The 22,136-nt window shown below is 38.5% G+C and overlaps 1 protein-coding gene across 1 annotated transcript in view; it reads left to right on the top strand.

Moving 5' to 3' along the window:
- The window catches only part of LOC136247732 (neurogenic locus Notch protein-like), a gene marked incomplete at its 3' end in the record, with an annotated part of 42,922 nt that overhangs the window by 2,340 nt on the left and 18,446 nt on the right, over nucleotides 1–22,136 (top strand). Inside the window, exons 3-5 of the mRNA XM_066039558.1 lie at nucleotides 5,778–6,063; nucleotides 18,415–18,579; nucleotides 21,171–21,482. Of these exons, the coding sequence (XP_065895630.1) occupies nucleotides 5,778–6,063; nucleotides 18,415–18,579; nucleotides 21,171–21,482 (763 nt within the window). The remainder of the gene's footprint in view (nucleotides 1–5,777; nucleotides 6,064–18,414; nucleotides 18,580–21,170; nucleotides 21,483–22,136) is intronic.

The following is a 22,136-nucleotide window of genomic DNA, read 5'->3' as shown; positions in this document are numbered from 1 at the left end:
ACTCTCAAATACAGTGCAAAACATATACAGTCAGCCGAATATGGAATTTTAAAGAATTGTTAAAATCAATATTTTGGTCTACCTGCCTCACTCTCTCACTGTCAGAATGTATAGTACTGTATGTACAAGTTGAACTGGATACTGAAAAACAGCTAAAATTAAAAGTGGATTTTTTTCTTGATGGAGTTAACATATCAGTCAATCAAATGATCAGTGCTGGCAGCAAAGGTGTCAACAACACACACATGTAGTTTGGCTCCGTTACAAGTTTGGGGAAAAGGCTGTAATGGACATTGTATTTTATGGCTTCCCTAAAGGAAATATTATAGTGAAAATTTTGATTGGCCGTAACTCTTGTGTCAGAGATTTGAACAAAAGTATTTAAAACTATTTTGGAAAGTTGAACAGTGTTACAAATGAACCAAATTCAAGATCATGTATAATTACATTCATGAGTTATTAAATGTTTTTGAGGATCCAGCTCAGCACGTACACACCATAGCAACATCAACAGATCAGCCTACTTGTTCTGAACAATACATTTCATCACAGCAACTTAGGTGCACTGGCTTTCTTGGCTGCGCTACACACTTCCTTGTGACCTGATATTATAATATTAAATTTTCAGAAACTACTTTTAGACATTTTATATCTGTCACTGAATGTATGTTGTACCTTTGAGGAGTGTTCCAAGTACTTACTAATTCCTTTGTGTCTTATACAAGATAACTGGGCTTCCCTATTCATAAGCGCTTTATTAGAGGATCCATAACTTACAAAGTATGTGTGATTGTTAGGGTTTTTTACTTTTACAGTGTAACTCCAGTGTTGAGGGTAACACGTTACATAATAAGTAATGTGTTTTGTAATAATTATTACTTTTGTGGTAAAGAAGTAACATAGCGAAATATGCTGTAAAAACAGGTAATATAACTCAAGTTACTTACTTGCAAATGTAATGCATTACCTAAGTAATGAAGTTACTGTAACAAGTCTAAATTACTTTAAGTAACGAAGTTACTAATCTTGTTAGTAATCCACGGAGTAACATCTAGCCACTGCGAAGTAACGAAGCCTACTGAATGAAGCTCATTCACCAGCTTCTTACTTATAACCAAGATTTGCACATTGTCCAACAACGCAACCATGTCACATGATAAAGTGGTAGTTTCACACCTTAAGGCTGTGGACACAATGTAATATAATATGTAATATTATTATAGTTACTTTATTGAATGGATAATATGTAACTGTAACTAACTAGTTCGGTTGTAAATAATATGTAATATGTAACAAGTTACATTTTAAAAGTAACTACTCCAACACTGGTAACCTCAAACTAATTGGGGGAACCTGGGGGAAGTGTGTTCATATAATCGAATAGTACATAAATTCGAATGTCCAGACATCTGTATACAGAGCTTTGCTCAACTACTCTAATAAAGCATACGCTTGTTGATAAAATAGTCTAATTAAGCATTCGATTTGGTGTTCGGATGATCAAGTATTCGGTTAATTGGTGTTCAGATAATCAAGGTTCCACTGTACATGTATTTCTTCATCAAGTTTTGGTAACTGTGAGTCTTGCGCACACACGCACGCACGCACGCACGCACGCACGCACACACACACACACAGGTGCCAATATGTTATTGTTGTGTTTTAGAGAGCAGTGCAGCAATGTCTGCTTGCATGTTCATTGAGACTTCTGTGCATGATTATCACGATTACTAGTATACATACGAGTGTCAGAACTTGGTGAAATAAGCAAGAGCCTGGAAATATTCATGATTGATATATGTGACCCAGTATGAGAAAACCGGTCTTATCGACCATGTCAGCAGATTCGATTTTTCACCCAGGACACAAAGCTACATGAATAAACTATCTAATTCCACAACCAAAATCAGCTAGACTTGAGTGGTCTGGTTTTACTGGCTGTTTTTCCCAAGCCCAGTGGCGATCCGTACATGTGGTGTGGGGCCTTAATGCCGGGAGCTCTGGTCAGCCTGGGGATGGCTGTATGTGGCTGTACAGCTCTGTGGTGTTAAATAAGTACGTCTGCTGTGAATTTCCTTTCGTTTTAGCCAGTTTTGAGACCACACTGGCCCTAAAATTGGCCCTTGGCCCTCCTTTTCAATTTTTGAACACCATCTTTCCCGCATTCCAGGGCCCCCGCTTCCCACCCAATTTGCAGCTCGCCTGATACAGTCAACTTTGGTTTAAAAACTATCTAAAATGGCGGGAAACTTTAGTTAGTTGTTGGCTACTTACACAGTGGATGCTCTAGAAGGTAAGGAATTGGTGTAAAACGTGTGAAAAGTTAGTACACATAGCTTCAACCATTGGTGAGCTACAACACACTAAATACTTAAAACCGGAATTTCTCGATACTTTTAAATAGGCGATAAGCCGGGTTTTCCCAGACTGGGTCACATATATGCAGTAGCTGTTATAAAAGAAATAAATAATTGTGGGTCATGTTCCAAGAAAGTTTCTGTTTGTAGCTTCATATTCTTAAGGAATGGTGGATTCATTATTACATGCTACAATTCAACTGTGATGACAGTAAAAAGAATTGATTTGTACCCAACTTTTGAAGCAGATTCCAAAGGATAGTGCAATTGTATTTACAGTGTTATACAGGGGTGCAATCACAACACTGGATGCAAATTCCATCAAGGGTTCAGATGAAGAGGAAGAAATGCAGGTATCAATGGGTAGTTTGAAGCACAACTTTTGCGGCTTTTGAGTAGCAACAATTGCAATGTTCTGCGGTGCTCCGATAAGAAAATACAAAATGGATTGCTTTGTATTGATAGCACATTACGTTAGCCCACAATTATGATGGAACAATATCCAGAGGACCATGTTCACAAGAAATGTATCAGTCTGCTACCAAAATATTATCAATAGCCCACTGTTTTCAGAGACACCACTAGGTTGTTGCCTCCAACATACCATCTGGTTAGGGACCCGCCGATTATGCTGGCATAATTTTGAGCATAATAGGTACCTAAAAGCATTGAGCATAATGCCAGCATAATAGGTTAAATATTTGTACGATAGTGTAAATTCTTGCTGGAAAAATGACAATTGCAAAATAAGATAGATATACTTTAATAGAGCAGTCAGTAACTCTAATAGAACAATCATCAAACTGACTGTTCTATTAGAGTATATCGATCTTTTCTCTTACATGCAGGCATGCAGCAAGAATTTATTATTTGTGTTCCAGCCACTCATTTTTTTCTTTCTATACAGTGTTAAACTAGTAGCAAAGCATATGAACTAAAGCATGGACATTGAGCATAATCGAGCATAATAGGTAAATATTGAGCATTAATTTATGCATAATAGGTGAATTTTTGAGCAGTGCAGCATAGCATAATAGGTAAAATTATGAGCATAATCGGCGGGTCCCTACATCTGGTACACGTAATACATACGATTCGCTGCACATGACCATTGGTTAGCAGTATTGTTACACAAACACGTGGAGCTGAAGATGATAGTTTTGTTTATATTCCCAATGTGACTGGGCCTGCAAAAATAGGACATGTGGGCACATGATTTTTGCTTACTTTTTCAAAGTTTCATCACTCATAACGATTTCTACCATTATACTATGACAATGTAATTTATAGCACTTAATCAGCATTTAATTAGCTTTATAATGTAAGTTACAGAATGCATATATTTTATTCCAATACTGAGATATGATCTGTAACATGACGGGATATAGTTTGTGCCCACATGCCCTGTTTTCGCAGGCCCGGTCACACCAATGTGCAAACACGAAAGGAGGTACTGACTGTTTGTAACTGCAATGGCTCATTAAGAAGATTCAAAAGAAATGCACTATGATCAGAGCAAAATGTAACCTCACCTCATTACTTGCTTCAAAAAAAAAAGAAAATTGGCTCCCTTTCCCACTTTGTGTGTGTTAGGTGTCTGTGCATCAGACTCTATAATAGTATGCAAATATATCATGAACCACGGTAGTGGTTTGTAGTAAAGATCGGCTATGTTTTTTCCATAATCCTAATAGAACACTCAACTAAACACTACCTTAGAAACCTTTTCCAGTCTCAAAAGAAGCCTTAGAAGTTAATTTGGAAGAAATTTAGGCCCACTAGCAAAGATTAAGCCAAAAGGATTTAATAAAAGTACTTTTTTTAAAGAATTGAAATCTGCCATTTTTGAGTCATTTTGTTCATCTTCTTATTCTTATTACTTGTTTTTCTCACAGGGTTAGAGCAAAATGTGAGTACTTTTTGTGGATAGCAACTGCATATCTTTCCTTCCTATGTCTTTCTTCACGTCCATGACCTATTTTTAACAATGATAACACCCATTCTCAAGCAATTTTCTTGTAGGTTCACTTAACCATTGATCTTCTGACTTAGTTTCTGCAAGGGTAACCAGTGCGTCAATTGTGGTAATGAGTATCCAATCTATTTATGTTAACAAGTTCATTTGGAAACCTTATATCATTACCTTTGACTTAATTGTGATCATGTAACTGCACAAATCGGAAGCCAGACCACAACATGTTATACATTGCCTATAGTTGGATATTTCAAAGCTTTATAGTACAAAGTACATTCAATAGTATGGAATGACTGCTTTGCCATGCCTTGGTACTAGTGCACATGACTTCATGTGTCCTATAGCTAAAACTCAAACCCACAATGAAAAGCATTCATTCCATCGAGTGCAAACTTGTAGTAGCGTGCATTTTTCTACTCGTTGTCAAGAATCATTTCACCATCCAAAACAGGCTATCCATTGAATTTGCTACTGTTATAGCAGAAGTTATATGTAGTGTGACAGAAATTTGCTCATTATGCTCTGAATTATACTCCATTATGTCAGCATGCTTTTCATCCCCTATTATGCCAAAAATTATGCCGGCATAATTGACACAGGCCTAGCCACTGCTGTTTTGTTAAGGTCAATAATGTCAGTTTTAATTGATGTTTCAGTAAATATTTGACATACAGGGAACTATATAAGTTGCCATAAATAATTAATAGTGACCATATATAACTCGTTTACTTGTTTGTATCTGGTGATTAGTCTAACCCTCAAACTGACTTATGTGTACTATACAGTACTACTTGATATATATATTTCTCCTACCGTATATTAATAGTGTTATAATTCATTTAGCAGATTGCTATATAATGTACAGTATTTAATCAATAAGCCAGCTTCATGAATGTTTTCTGTGGAGTATTTTTTGTGATTGTTCCCTTGACTGCTCTATTAGAGTATCTTGATCTTCTAAAAATAATGTTGCAGACTTTCTTACTGTTGGGACTTTATAATTGCTTCAAAACATAATAAAGCACAATTCTCATACTTACCTATTATTTCCACCATCCTGATAGAAGTAAAAAGAATTAGTATAATTGGTTTGGATTCACCTGACCAAAAATAGTATCAAAGAAGTGATTTTGAGTTCACTTAACTGGAAACAAGCATGTTTTCATGTTATAAACATATTTATGTACTGTTTGGGTATTTCTAAAGCATCATTACTCTTGTTCTCGGTCATAGCAAGGCACTTTCTGAGTAACAGTTCCAGAATTAAAGTCTTTACAGCACTACTAAAATAAATGTTGAGCAGTTAGCTCTTGAAGCAAGAATTAATAAGGGTACCAGAACATGAATGGACTATAGTTGTAGCATACCATTCAACACCATAATTAAACCTTTGTGGTGGTACAAATGCTAATGTATATAATGAACACAATTATTATTTTTTATAGACCAACACATTCCAGTGTGTGGTGGCCACAGATGGACAATTAAAGTCTTACGCTATTTACTTGTATGCTGATGATATGATAGAATGGACCACTGGAGATAATGATGGTGGAGTTAATGGAACAGGAGGAACTCCAGCACAAGTTGGTATTAACAAGGGAGATGGGCTGGAAGCTGTCATTGTAAATGGATCGCGTACAGATGATATTATTAATATTGCTAGTGATAGTAACGTTGGTACACCAGGAGTGTTTATATTTGATATTAGTGAGGGTACTTCTTCAACGGGTGAGTGAAATTGTGTGTCATATTGTTTAACTAACTCGCAAGTTATGTTTGCTTAGTTAGCACCTGCATTTGTATGTATGTGTGTTTAGGGACCCGCCGATTATGCTAGCATAATTTTGAGCATAATAGGTACCTAAAAGCATTGAGCGTAATGCCAGCATAATATGTTAAATATTTGTACAATAGTGTAAATTCTTGCTGACAATTGCAAAATAAGATCGATATACTCTAATAGAGCAGTCAGTAACTCTAATAGAACAATCATAAAACTGACTGTTCTATTAGAGTATATCGATCTTTTCTCTTACATGCAGGCATGCAGCAAGAATTTATTATTTGTGTTCCAGCCACTCATTTTTTTCTTTCTATACGGTGTTAAACTAGTAGCAAAGCATATGAGCTAAGACATGAACATTGAGCATAATCGAGCATAATAGGTAAATATTGAGCATTAATTTAAGCATAATAGGTGAATTTTTTAGCAGTACAGCATAGCATAATAGGTAAAATTATGAGCATAATCGGCGGGTCCCTATGTGTGTGTGTGTTTGTGTGTGTGTGTGTGTATGTATGTACATATGTACGTATGCATTTATGTATGTTTGTATGTACATTTTGTGTCAATGAGCATTTCGATGGTTTAACTGCTATAAAGATGTCCTCAACCTTGGACAAACAACATGCATAAAAGAATTTCAACTCACTGAGTAGTCTTGAAATTAAACCTTCTTCCAGCCATTTAGTGTATCAGCCAATGATGTTCTTTTATATTTGCCCAGGTTGTGACACATACCATTGCATAAATACACTATAGCTACATGATTATATAGATCTGTGGTCACGTAAACCATTCTTGATGGAGGATATATGTAGTAGTGTTGTCTTCCCATGCACGGTTCTTTATACATGCATCACATAAAGTACGTAGCTCTTGATGAGTACTGTGAACCATCAGTGCAAGAATATTTGTGTCTGACCACTTTTAAGCTTGCAAGTCACTCGAGAGAACCATAGGAAATCGAGTTGATCATGTATGCTGAGCACTAAATGGTGAATGTAGGTTAGTGCTTTGGCCCATAGTGTACCAGCTTTGGTCAAACGCATTATCTCAGGTGGCTACAGTAGTGTAGAGGAACGTCGCTGCAATTTTCAGCTTGGTCACCCACAGTTAATGTTAGAAACCTGGCCTTTATGAAAGGTGCAGTGTGAGACTCTCCCCAACTATTAGGTGAGTGGTACATAACAGTTATACAATGTGCACTCATGCTCTACCTGTATAAGTGCATTCAGCTTTGGACCTAACGGCCTTCAGGCTCTTGTGTTTGTATCAGTCAGAGCACTCATGCCCATTTTATAATTATGTGCTACAGAAAAGATCACCAGGATATACCATTGATGTTAACAAAACTGAAAGAGCACTCAGATACCATTTCAGAGCATTTATTTTCATAAAATTTTCTAGGGGAGCATGTCCCCATTTGCATGCTGATGCATGCTGCATGTGCTCAGCAGTTCAATCAAATGAAAGCAGATAATGACTTAAATATCACTATAGATGGATGGCCTGACCATTAAAAATCTCTGGTCTCTGGTCCTGCTCTGAAGAGGTATATACTATTCTTACTTGTACAATTCTTTTGTTATCATACAGTATGGTATATTAAGGATCGTGGAGATTTGGATTTTCCTAGCCAAAAGATTCACCCAAAAAACAGCTTCACAGCTCCATCCTGGCACCTTGGCAGTATTCAGTAGGTATAGCCAAACTCAAAAGTGCCTTCAGTATGATCATAAATGCTTCCAGCTATGAAATAAAAATATATTTAGTGGAATTTTCTACTGACTAACTGCCTGCTTGCCTGCTTGCCTATCTGATGTCTTCAGGCAAGTGCAACTCAATAACAGCTAAGGCTATGGGCCTGACTTTTTCACTGTTCGACGTCGCTTCATCCTGAGACATGACTTTTCGAATACCACAGTATGTACAATGCACGCATCATGGACTTACCTTTGTCCTCCTTTGTGTCCAATTTCTTTTTGCTGACAACCCAAGGTGTCGATTCGTGGTAGCGCAATGCATGGCTTCCCTACGGTACATTTGAAAATGGGAATCGTCCGTATTTTCCAGGGTGACCGGACTGATTGCAGTGAGGATTCTTAACACTGTTCTTCATTTATAACACTGTGTAATGGGCTGAACATAGCTGAAATTGAAGTGGGTAGTACATGTATTATAGCGTAATATAGCTTGGACAGCAGATATAGCTAAGTGTAAATAGGCTGGTAATAGACACTTGAGACACGTGTATTGTAAAACATATTTTGGTTATAGTTGTAATTGCTGTTGTTAAAGTATTTGATAGGGATGCACCGATTTTGCCCGCAAAATATTTAGAATAATAGGAACATGAAAGCAAAGAGCAAAATGCTGGAAAAATAGGAGGAAATTTCAGCAAAATTAACTATGTTATATAGTCTAACGGCAAAACGAGTGATATTACTGCAGTATGAGTACATGAAACACACAGAAGTAAGGTAACATACCATACAACGAGTTTCCTCTTTATAATATCATGACTGAATCATAGTGCCTTGGTGCATAACTCACAATCGAATTTGACAATACACTGTCTAACACGAGCTGTTAACGAGGTTGGTAATTTCTTTGTTGGTGTTAATCGCGAGGCTAAATTAATTGTGAGAATCGTTCTAGCTATTGCTATTCCAGCCCCGCCATGAACGTTTTAAATCAGTTGGACTCTGAATCTAGTAGCGACAGTGATGGAAATGCGATGGAAGATCGAGTCGCAGTAGAAGATGGTGGCCATAGCGAAAACGAATCTGATCAGGTGACAAATATCTCTAGCCAAGCTGTAAGCATCGAATCTGATTCTTCTATGCGTAGTGGAAATTCTTCTGTTTCCTTGCTAAGTGTTCTTAAAGCCCCAAACATGTCAGAGCTGTCTCGTAAGCGAAAAGTTACGAAGAACCCACCAACTGGCAAGAGAAGAGCACGCTCTAGCTGTCCAAGTAATCCAAAAGGTATCAAGCCTCAACAAAGGGTTAAAGAATATCCGACAGAACCATTCATTGTATCATCCAGTAAGCTTTTTTGCCAGGAGTGTAGGGAAGAATTGCCACTGAAGAAAAGTAGCATTAGCTACCATATCAAGTCAACCAAACACAGTGATGGAAAGAAAAGGCTAGAGCAACAGAAAGTGAAAGATCAAGACATCGCGGAATCTCTTAGAAAGTACAATGAAGAAGTGCCTGCAAGAGGTGAGACACTTCCAGAGCAACCACAAGTCTTTCGTGTTAAAGTAGTGAAAACATTTCTACAAGCTGATGTACACCTCAGTAAAGTACGTAGGGCATTTTCGTGAGCTTTTGGAAGAGACCGGGCATCGTCTTACAGACAGGAGGCATTTATTTGACTTAATTCCATTTATTTTGGAGGAAGAAAAGCAGAATATCAAGCTGTCAATACAAGGAAAATGGTTAAGTGTTATTTTTGATGGTACATCACACTGTGGAGAGGCACTAGCTATTTTGGTCCGTTATATCAATGATTCATGGAATGTCCAGCAGCAGCTACTCTGTATCAGATTGCTATCAAAGTCCCTTACTGGAGAGGAAATTGTGCATGAGTTAATACAAGTGCTATCAATCAATTACAGCATTTCCACGGATCACCTCATTGCTGCAATGCGGAACAGAGCTTCAGTAAATGGCGTAGCAATGAGAACAGTCAAAATTGTGTATCCTAAAATATTTGATGTTGGTTGCTTTAGCCACACAATTGATCGAGTCGGGGAACATTTCAGCATTCCAAACCTTACAGAGTTTGTTACAAATTGGCTGACACTTTTTTCCCACAGTATTAAGGCTAAGTTCCTTTGGAAGCAGCGAACGGGACAAACAATGGCATCATACAGTACTACTAGGTGGTGGAGTAAGTGGGAGCTTATGAAACAAATGATGGTCCAGTTTGGTGAAATTGAACCCTTTCTGAACCACAACACTGATCTGGGACCTTCTTCCCGGCCAAGGTTGCTAGCAATTTTAACAAATCCAGAAAAGCTGAAACATCTGAAGCTGGAACTTGCTTCTGTGATTGATTGGGGAGAGGTTTTTGTCAAGGCTACCTATAATCTTGAGGGAGATGGCCCATTGGCTTTTACATGTTACGAGGAAGTGCAAAGGATTGTTGCAGCAATTAGGGTTGCACACACACCTAATACTGAAGCTATTATATGAACTATTTCAACACAAACTTCTGTACAGCAGAGACTGCGCATTTATGCTAAAAACTGTGTGCAAAAAGCCCTCGAGTATTTTCAGCATCAGCTAGAGTCCTCATTACAGGTTCCAATGTCTGCATTCAAAGCAGTTCAAATTTTTAATCCACACAAGCTTGCCACACTTAAACCAGATGTCTCACATGTCAATTCATTGCGAGCTATCCCTGCATTTGGAGACAGTGAATTGGAAAGGTTGAAAGCTGAGCTCCCTACTTACATAGCAAAAGCTGATGGAATTAGCTCTGACCTCAGTGCACTTGAATGGTGGAAACTAAATTCAATGGATTTGCCGTCTTAGTCACATGGAGTTAAAAAAGTCTTAGCAATACAGCCTTCCTCAGCTGCAGCAGAGAGAGTATTTTCATTGCTGAATACAGGATTCGGAGATCTGCAAGATAATGCTCTTAGAGATTATATTGAGGCATCTGTAATGTTAAGATTTAACCATAACCAACAGGACATGTAGGATTAAACAATTTCTAGTTGTGCTTGTATGAACTACTCATATATGTTGTGTGTAAACTATGTAGCTATATGTTTTAATTAACATTGAGCAAAATAGATAAATTTTGAGCAAAATATCGAGCAAAATAGGTTGAAAAAAAAAAGAATTGCCAGAAAGAAAAATAGGTGAAAAAAAAGCAAAATAGGCTCATCCCTAGTATTTGAGTGCTGCTTACCTACTGCAAGACTGAACGTTACAACACTGGCGTAGTTGGCAGGATTACTACCCGTCTGAACCAACAAACCGTGGTACCGTGGATATATTAACGGTACCCAATAAGGTCACCCGCCTGAATGTATTGGACGCATTGTTCTCTGTCCCCTTCTTGTAGGATTGACGATGTCTCTAACGCTTGAGTTGACCGACACCGGACAGAGGACTGGAGGAGAGTTGGGACTACAATCGGAAAGAACAGAAATGTACACCTCATGGAACCTAGCATTGGACGATGGAGTCACAGTACTGCCACAGACCTTTACTGGAATGGAAGACTGGGACAGCTGGGTGAACCATTTTGAAAGTATTTCAGCGATACATGGGTGGAGCAATAATGAAAAACTAATGTGGATGCGCATTAAATTGGTTGACATAGCTGCAGTCGCATTCAGGCAATTATTGCATGTGGCCAAGGCATCCTATGAAATGACAAAAGTGGCTATTCATAATCGCTTTGAACACCCTAGCAAAAGGGAGTTGTACAAACAAGAATTTGTCGGTCGACTAAAAAGTGCCACGGAAAGTTGGGCTGATTATGGCGATGATATTCGATTGCTAGTACAAAGAGCTTATCCTGACTTTCATGCGAATGCGCAGGAGCATCTCGCACTCCGTCACACTACTTGGACCAGCTGAAATCACCGTTAATAGCAGTGGGAGTAAAACAAACGCACCCTACGACCGTAGCTGAAGCAGTGGAAATCACCATGCAATTGGAATCATATTTGCCTAAACAACTGCCTACCCGGCAACAGACAGAGGTCCCATTACTACTGACTACAAACCAGTCTTCCCAAGTGAATATACTCGAACACATCCGATACCTTACAAGCCAAGTAGAAAGACTGGAGTATTTTGCAAAGGAATCACACACAGAGCATTTGCCAGCACAATGTGTTAATGCAAATGAGCAGCGCCCAAAGCACCTTTTTAGTAAGTGTAATCAGGGTGTTGATAGTGTGATTGAGAGTCAGGCCAACACTAAGACAATATGTGAAACAGGCAGTAGGAGCAGTGATGTGGCAACCATTACAATAAACAGTGTGTCCAGTTATTTTTTGCCTGTTTGTGTTGCTGGAATGGAAATATCCTGTTTGGTTGATACTGTTGCAGGAGTGTCCCTACTGAGTGGAGATGTTTTGGATAAAGTTGGCCAAAGGAGCATCATTGTGGAACCGGTAATTCACCAGAAACTAGTTGGGGTAGATGGAATACCACTCAAGGTACGTGGAGCAAGTACCTTCCCTTTGACTATTGCTGGCCTTGAATTCCAACACAGTTTGATCATTGCTGACAACATCACTGCAGATGCAATACTCAGATTAGATTTCTTAGATTCTCACAAGTGCGTTCTTGACCTGGGACAAAGGAAGCTGTGTGTCAACAACAAAACCTGTATTCCATTGGTACCACGCCTCTCTCCCAAAAGATTCACTCCTGGGGAAAGTAGTCCTACAAAATACAACTTTCATACCTCCTGCTAGTTAGCTAGAGGTCATGGGATGAATTGAATGTTCAGAGAAGCAAGAAGTTAATGGCATTACCTGGATGGTGGAGGGGGTGCAGAGTCCATTATTTGTAGCTAGGGAAGTAGTCACACCACAGACCAAGCTAGTGCCTATGAGACTAATCAATACAGACCTGATACCAGTGACACTGTACAGAGGAACCAAGCTGGAAAATGCAGAAACTGTTGATGAAAGGAATGTTAATGTTGTGGGAAATGTTGATGCAGTTACTAGCAGTAATACCTCTGTACCAGTCTACACAGACAGTATTAACCAATTACCAGATGATGTTAGCCAGACCCAGCAAGACAAGCTCCTAGCATTGCTGTCACTGTATTCTGATGTGATTGCTTCCGGTCCTAACGACTTAGGTCATACACAGGTGCTTTCCCACCATATTGATACAGGAGAAGCCCCGCCAATCCGCCAAGCAGCTCATTGTGCGCCTGTGCCAAGTAGGAAAAGGTAGAACAGCTACTTGAGGATATGTTAAACAAGAAGATCATCTCCCCATCAAAGAGTCCATGGGCATCACCTGTTGTCTTAGTCCAAAAGAAGGATGGGTCAATTCGATTCTGTATAGATTACAGAAAAGTCAATGCAGTCACACGAAAGGATGCGTACCCCCTGCCAAGGGTAGATGACACCTTTGATACCCTTGCAGGTTCATCATGGTTCTCAACCTTAGATTTGAAGAGTGGGTATTGGCAAGTCGAAGTGAACCCCAGTGACCGGGAGAAAACAGCCTTTTGTACCCAACAAGGCCTATTTGAATTTAATGTAATGCCTTTTGGCTTGTGCAATGCCACGGCAACGTTCCAAAGACTAATGAATCTGGTGTTAGCAGGTATTCAGTGGAATACCTGCCTGGTATACATAGATGACATCATTATTTTTGGGAAGACTTTTGACCAGCATTTGCACAATCTTCAACAAGTCCTGGATCGTCTACAACAGGATTGGCTTAAGCTGCACCCTAGCAAGTGCCAAAGTTACATTTTTGGGACATATCATCTCTCCTGATAAGATTTATCCTGATCCTGACAAGACTTCGAAAGTAACTGAATGGCCTACTCCAAGATCAGTGAAAGAAGTCCAGCAGTTCTTAGGGCTTGCTGATTATTATAGAAGATTTGTCAAGGACTTTGCTGCGGTTGCTAAGCCCTTACACAAGCTTACTGAGAAAGGTGTACCATTTTTATGGACAGACCAATGCCAGGGTTGCTTTAATACTTTAAAATCTCTTTTAACATCAGCACCCATCCTGGCTCTACCTGACTGGTCCAGACCTTTTATTGTGGACACTGACGCTAGTGACCAAGCTATTGGGGCAGTACTCTCTCAGGTCAACGATAATGGTGATGAACAAGTGATTGTGTATGCCAGCAGATGTCTCAGTAAGGCTGAGAGAAACTATTGTGTTACACGAAGGGAGTTACTGTCACTTGTGACCTTTCTGCAGCAATTTAAGCAATACTTACTGGGACATACTTTTATGATCCATACAGACCATGGAGCTTTGACCTGGATCCAAAACTTCAAGGAGCCTGATGGACAGTTGGCTTGGTGGCTAGAGAAACTTCAGGAGTTTCAGTTTACCATCATCCATCATCCAGGGAGGAGACACAAGAATGCTGATGCATTATCCAGAATTCCATGTCGTCAATGTGGAAGATCATCACATGTCACCACAGACCCTGTGATACCACCTGTGCAAGGTAATCCTGAAGAGCTTCAAGTGTCAGCTGCCAATCTTACAGATAACCACACAGCTGAGGATCTACGTCAAGCACAACTGTTGGATGGAAGTATTGGTAGAATATTACAGGCAAAGGAAACAGACAAAAAGCCTAGTGCTGAGTTTGCTCGAAGTCAATGTCACTCTTACCAAAGGCTTCACCAATAGTGGGACCAACTTGTTGTTCAAGAAGGAATACTATGGCATCACTACCACACCCCATCAGAGAGCCACAGTTGGCTTCAATTGATTGTTCCTCAGTCCTTGCAACAATTAATTTTGAAGGAATTACATGGAGGTACAGGAGGAGACCACTTAGGCCAAGATAAGACCCTTAATAAATTGAAAGAGAGATACTATTGGCCAGGACACTTTAATGCTGTGAGAGACTGGTGCAAAACATGTCCAGAGTGTGCTACTAGAAAGTCACAAGCCCCAAGACAACGTGCACCACTGGGTACCATAACTGCTGGTTATCCAGCACAGATAATGGCAGTAGACCTTCTTGGTCCTCTTCCTGAGAGTAACAGTGGAAATTCATATGTCATGGTGGTCGGTGACTACTTTACAAGGTGGATGGAGGCTATACCTATCCCCGACCAGGAGGCACAGACAGTGGAAATTAGACTAGTAGATAAAGAATTTCTGAGATACTCAGTACCTGACAGTTACATTCAGACCAAGGCTGTCAATTTGAATCAGAACTGCTTACCGAGGTCTGCAAACTGTTGAACATGCATAAAACCAGGACGACCCCATGCCATCCGCAGTGTGATGGCCTTGTTAAAAGGTTCAACTGAACTCTTTTAGACATGTTGGCAACATACTCTAAGGAACACCCATTCAACTGGGAGCAGCATATACGTAAGGCATGCATGGCGTATAATACCAGTATACACCCCTCTATCGGATTTACACCTTTCTACCTGATGTTTGGGAGGCAGGCACGCTTGCCAGTTGACATAATGTTTGGAACCAGCAAACCAGAATCTCAATCTCCTAATGAGTATGCAGCCACGTTGAAGAAACAGTTGACCTCAGCATTTGACTTGGCTCGTGAACAGATGGGTAGACAACATATGCTCCAAAAGGAGTATTATGATAAGAAGTTACATGGAGACCCATACCAGAGAGGGGACCTTGTGTGGCTACATTCATCAGTTGTGAAGAGAGGCCAACATTGCAAACTCCACCATCCCTGGACAGGACCCTACCAAGTGCTCAAGCAGATCTCAAAGGCTACATACAGAATCAAGCAAGTTGATGGGAAAAGGAAAAGCAAAGTTGTTCACTTTGACAGACTGAAGCCTTGCCCTCGCAACATCCGTGTGAAGGACAATACCAACGAGGTAACTAACACAAAGCAGAAGAGTGTGGAGCAGTCATCTGGGTCAGTAGATGATGAACAAGTATGGATGCCAAGTATTGGGACTAACTTGCAGCTCATTGATTATGATGATGATGATGATAATGGACAAACAGTGGACACGCAATGACCAACCGCTGTGTCACCTTTACCCCCACCTAGAAGGTATCCTGAGAGACTCTGACAACCCCCTGCATGTTATAATGATTTTGTACCACATAGTTAAGTTCAAGCCAAGACGTCTTCTTGAAAGAGGGGGATAGTGTAGTACATGTATTATAGCGTAATATAGCTTGGACAGCAGATATAGCTAAGTGTAAATAGGCTGGTGATATACACTTGAGACACGTGTATTGTAAGACATATTTTGGTTATGGTTGTAATTACTGTTGTTAAAGTATTTGAGTGCTGCTTACCTACTGCAAGACTGAATGTTACAACAAGTGTAATGGACACAGCACTTGCGAGGAAGTAATAGTTGGGGGGTGTGCAGTGGCGGATCCAGGAGTTGGCAAGGGGAGGGGCACAAACAGGCTAAGTTGTAAGTGGTTCGGGAGAGCCAGATTCTCTAGTTCAGTGCTGCATCTTTGAAGCAGCATATAATCACCTTTTAGTAGTGTCTCACTGTTTATTTTAGCCATTTTGTCCTTTCCAGATGGTTGTGAAGTACTAAAAGCTGTTTAAAAGGTTCTGAATGTCTTAACAACTGCAACACGATAATTATTTTTAGAGGCGCTTAGTATGCACGAAGGTGCTGGGTGACACTTTCACAGCTAGTTTGACTTTGATTTGCTTTGATGCCAGATGAATTTGTAGTAAAATGTGCATATTTTCTTGAGTTTCTTGGCCTAGCATAAAATTAGTAGCTATTTTAATTAGAAGTATGTCTGGCTCCTCCACAAGGTGAGGGATCTGACGATGGAGGGGGGGGAATTTGTCCCAAATTCCCATCCTGGATCCGCCATTGGTGTGCGAATCGTCATATTTTGTGGTAACTGAGCACTTCTTCTACTATTTTTCACCTGTAGCAATGCGTAATGGGCTGAAAATAGCTTAAAGCAAAGCTTAATGTCCACTGCACTTTCGAAGCAGTTTGTGATAGCTGGGGTACACGTTTAAACAAAACATTAATAACATTAATTCTAGTGCCATCCTTTCTTTTGATGTGGTATGTGTGGGTTCACCAGTCATAGTAATGTTACAAAAAGTAAACAAACAAGTTAAGGAAAAATTATAAATTTTAAGATTGATTAGGGATCATAGATAAAAGGTAGGGAAACAAGGGAAATGACCTACACCTACAGATATACTAGTGAACATTTAATCCCTAATTCAGTTTAACCTGCAGATATACTAGTGAACATGTAATCCCTAATTCAATCTAGACTGGATTAGGGATTTTTTTTAGCTAGTAAATCTGCAGATGCAGGTGACCTCTCTTGTTTCCCTACTTTTTTTCTATGATCCCTAATTTAACTTAAAATTTCTAATTTTTCCTTAAACTTGTTATATTAATAGTTGCTCCTCAAATTGTATCAGACATCATAATTCAACTGATGATGGAAAAGATATTGGAAATTTTATGGGTATGTGTCAAGCTACTTACTGGTGGTCCAGTTCCAAACATCACTTAGTTGTTTAATGTAGTCATGATAAACGTGTCAGATACAAGCAAAAGAGTCTATAGCAAAAAGTCCATCCACTGCTGAAAACACAATAGAACATCATCTTACATAATAGGAATTTAAACTTGTAATTATGGACAAGGCAGTCTATTTTGATTTCTTTTTCTTACCAGCAATTTGCTTGTTTTTATGGTCCATATTTTGTTCTAAATTATATATTTTGCTCAGCATTAGACCATTTCTAAGTGCAAAGCTACAATTTCACCTTAAAGTGACAATTCTACTAGAGTATCTCAATCTGCACTTGCTCTTATCATATGTAATAATAGCAAGAGGCTAGCTATATAATTGCTATTAAAACATCGTGATAGCCACTTATTCTTCCTGTAATAATTAGCTATATAATTATGTATCATAGAGATTAATTTTATTGCGTGTGACTGTTCTATTTAAATATTTGATCTTTTGTGCAACTTTTATGTCTACTTCACAAAAATTGTGCCTACATATTATGCCAGCATAATGCTTTTAAATAAACGTTATGCCAAAAAATTTTGCTGCCAAAAATTTTGGCAGGAAAAATTGACATGTTCCTACTTGTCATGCTATCAATATTATTGGCAGTGACTCTCACACTGGTGAGATTACAATTGATCTAGCATGTTCACGTTGAGCTGAATCCTGAAAAACAGCTAAAAATTAGAAGTGTAATTTTCTCAAAAGAGTTAACATTTCTGCCAACCAGATGATTATTGGTAACAGCAAATGTGTCAACAACGACATGTACAATTTGGCTCCACTACAAGTTCGGGAAGGGGTTGTATATAATGGGCACTGTAGTTATATGGCCTCCACATAGGAAATGTTTTGTGAAAAACTTGATTGGCCATTAATATTATGTCAAACATTTCAACAAAAAGATTTTGAAATATTTTCAGCGGGTCAAGCAGTACTACAAATGAGCCAAATTTCAAGATCATGTGTAATGGCATCCATGAGTTATTAAATGTTTTTGAGGATTCAGCTCAATGTGAACATACTATAGTAAACAATTTTTTTGTATTGTATTTTACCATGTGTCAACCTATTTAGGTTGTTTGGCTGGTATGGAATATCTAATGACTGGTTTTCAACTAACTTGTAATGACTTGAGAAGTATTGATAGTTGTAGTAATACAACTACTGAGAGTGGATGTTTCTGTAGTAATGGAAATGTATTGGATGATGGAGTATGTATAAGTCATCGAGAATGTCCAGGTAAGCCAACATGTTAATTATCATTACTTAATGCGATATTGTATCTTTTTTAAAGCTACAAAATTACATTTCTCAAGTGAAAACTGTCAACAATAAAACTATGAATGCTGCTTGCTTAAATTCAACTTGATTTATAATACATTTTGAAAATTATAGTCAATCTTGTATTAATATTAATGTATATGAAAACACTACGTGTGAAACAGAAAACAGCCCCCCCCCCCCAAAAAAAAAATAGGGAAAAAATTGCTGTAATGATGTTGCAAATCATGTCCAATAATCACACCATCATAATATAAAAAGGATTTGTATTAACACAATTGCTAGGGTTAGCAATGAAAAGATCAATCTCTATAGTTTCTCTTTCCGACTCTGGGTGATCAATTCTACCAATGTCTACATCAAAAGCGTATGCTAATAATAGGGTGATTATCCTTGCTATTTCCATAATGCGTATGTGCACTTTAGTTTTCCACAATTTTTCAGAAAAATGGGTAGCAGAAACAGCAACGCTGTTTAGAATGCTGCAGTGTTTCCAGGAATGCTACATTACATGGTGATCATTATACTTTTGAGAATGGATGATGCATTTTGTTAGGGTAACAGATGCTGCGTGTTTCTAATCATAGTGTGAGCAGCTTGTGTACACTATAAAGCTCCACTTAATAAAGTATTTAAAAGGTGTCTGAGAGTTAGTAAACCAACTTTGCACTTTGTTAAGTGAGTTTCAGCAGGCTGATATTTTATTACAGACCCATCACAAGCATCGAATTAGTGAAAATTGAAGTAGAGCAAATCACCTTTAAAGCATGTCTATTTTTAGAGCACTTCACCGAACAACCAGAAAGTAATGGACAAAATTTTACCCATTTTTATTAATATAGCCAAAATCCTTACAACATACCTGTACCCCAAATGGAAAACATTTGCTCTCTACCAAACCCACTGTGTAAAACTAGACCACTGTTAGGCTCCATCACCAGAATTACAAGTTAATGTACGTAAAAGGAGTTGACTTTTTCATTGCCAACCCTACCATTGCTGCCATTGCTTGGCTACCACCTTTGATTTCAAAAATTTTTTTCACCTTGGCTATTTTGGGGCTGTACATATCTCACTTCATATCACTGCTTTTTGTAATTACAAGCCTCAAAACCAACATAATATTGCTAGCCTTTGCGATTCTCTATTCTCTTGTCTTGTATTTTTATTGCAAAAATAAATGAACAACCTTTAAATTAGTTTACATAATGTGGTACAACTTAGCTCAGGTTTGTGGTTTAATTGTTAACCTATTCACCTACCTTCTTCCCATAAGCGATTTACCCTGTAGGCTTGACAACATATTGGTGTTATTTTTCGTGAATAATTGCTAATAACTCTTTGTCTGTTTATCGTATTCCAGCCAAAGTTGGTACAGAGGTGCGCATTTATACCCCACTTCTGTGTGCCAAATTGCAAGGCAATCAGATATTGGGTTCACATTTTATAGCGTTTTTGGAAGTGTGCGAAAAGACGAAGAAAAATAATAAGAAAATAAAAACCAAGAAACTAAACCAATCATTGAAGTCGCATATCTCGGGAACACTTGAAGCAAATTCACTCAAAATTGGATTGTGGAGACTGTAGTTGGAGAGTGTGTCCACAGCAAAAATTGTCTTGTTTCATCAAGACAGCACAGAGCTACGGAGGTGCAAAAATTACATTTTTGTTCTTCCTATCAATATACTCATGGGTGTTGCGTGCCAGCTTCTTGGGCCGCACGACACACTACTGTGTGTCTTGATGTTAACGGTTCATCTGGTATTGATGGTTTCAACGGAAAGAAAAAGATTAAAAATTTGAAGAAAATAAGATGGGCCAACTTAGAAATAGCCAGGCAGACATACTTTGGAATACTAGGTGCTACATACTAGGAGTTTCCACAGAAAAGAAATGTTTCAGTTTAAACACTACTGAGATATGGATGCGTAAAAATGGTGTTTCCTTGTTTATGTAAAATGCACACTTGTCTATTGTGTCCACACCTCAGTGGTAGATCTAGATGGGTTTCTTTGGTTTAGACAGAAACCCCTTTTAACTTTAGCTTACTGGCAGTCTAACTAGCTTTATTAATGTTATATTGAGAATTTGCCATAGCAAACAACTATATACCAATGTACATCAGTAGCATACATGAAATTGCAACGATTTATGACTATTGAATCAAACAACACTTCACCTTTCATCTCCCACTGCATCAAAAGCAATCAAGATACTCTAATAGAGCAGTCACGTAGCTAACTACTCTAATAGAGCAATCAAAGCTACGACTTAGTCACAACTTTTGCCCTACAGTTAATTATAGTATCTACAGTTTAAAGCATTGGATAAAAGCATCCGCCTAAATTCCGATTTCAGAGCTTCTAAAATCTCAAAAATTAATGAAGAAATGTCCTCAGATACCTTAATTTGTAGCTATGTTAACTTTCAGAAACCCCCTTTTTAAAATCCTAAATCAGCCACTGCACCTGCTTTACTTGGCTGCACAGCAATATCATGTAAATTGACCCTCATTTCAAACTCATTTGATATTGTTGATCATTATATAGTTCCACCAGTTATCACTACCCAATTGGAGAACACCACTACAGTGATTACTGAAGGAGACAATACCACGATTATATGTGAAGTTATTGGTTATCCTCCACCTACAATAATGTGGAGTAGGACTAATGGAACTTTAAGTGATAGAGTATCAGTGAGTGATAACACTAGTGTTCGTATTGGTAATGGAAATGTAGTAAGTGTTAGTGTAAACTTGACGTTGACAAATACTAACAGAGAAGACACAGGATTGTATCAGTGTTCTGCTAATAATAGTGTTGGTAATGATGTCAGGAACACTAGTGTTACTGTTCAATGTAAGTTGTACAATGAGAAGGAAATATAAGAGAGATCAGAGAAACAAAAACATTGAATAACCAAGGGAGGTCAATTATACATCCAGTGTACCTTACATAATATGCTCATTAATTCTTACTTCAGTAATACACTTTGATTAATTTGTTTAATGTTGCAGCCATGACTGTATTGGGGATTAAAAGTCCACTAGTATGGTTATGGGTAGGTTCAGGTTGGTGTGGATGTGATCTCCCTTGTTTTAGTAACTATTTCTGTGATCTATTTAAAATTCCCTTGCGCATGTTTGTTTACTATTAATTTTTAAACCAGGTGTGCACCCACAGCTGACCAAAGGCCAGCTGGAGTGCATGCCTGGTTTACTGAAATAATATTGTTTTCCAAAAAGTTTGTATGTATGTATGTATGTTTATATATTTGTCTGTCTCTCCACACCCACGTGAACAACACTTTTTTTGCTAAAAACAGTGAAATAAAGGCCATAAGAGCCTGTATTAAACTTCCAGGAAGGTAAGCTTTGGTTTAAGGCAGTTAATGCATGCCAGTTTACAGTACGGGTGAAATGCATCAATAAGGACACAGTGAAGGCCTTTCTCAATAGACTCTATGGAGGTCAAATAGCTGATAAACAACACAACTGGTCCCCTGGCCTACAA

This window comes from Dysidea avara, chromosome 2 (genome assembly GCF_963678975.1).
Source record: "Dysidea avara chromosome 2, odDysAvar1.4, whole genome shotgun sequence".
Classification (NCBI taxonomy): Eukaryota; Metazoa; Porifera; class Demospongiae; order Dictyoceratida; family Dysideidae; genus Dysidea; species Dysidea avara.
The sequence above is the reverse complement of the archived record's forward strand: the minus strand, read 5'-3'. Positions and strand labels throughout refer to the sequence as shown.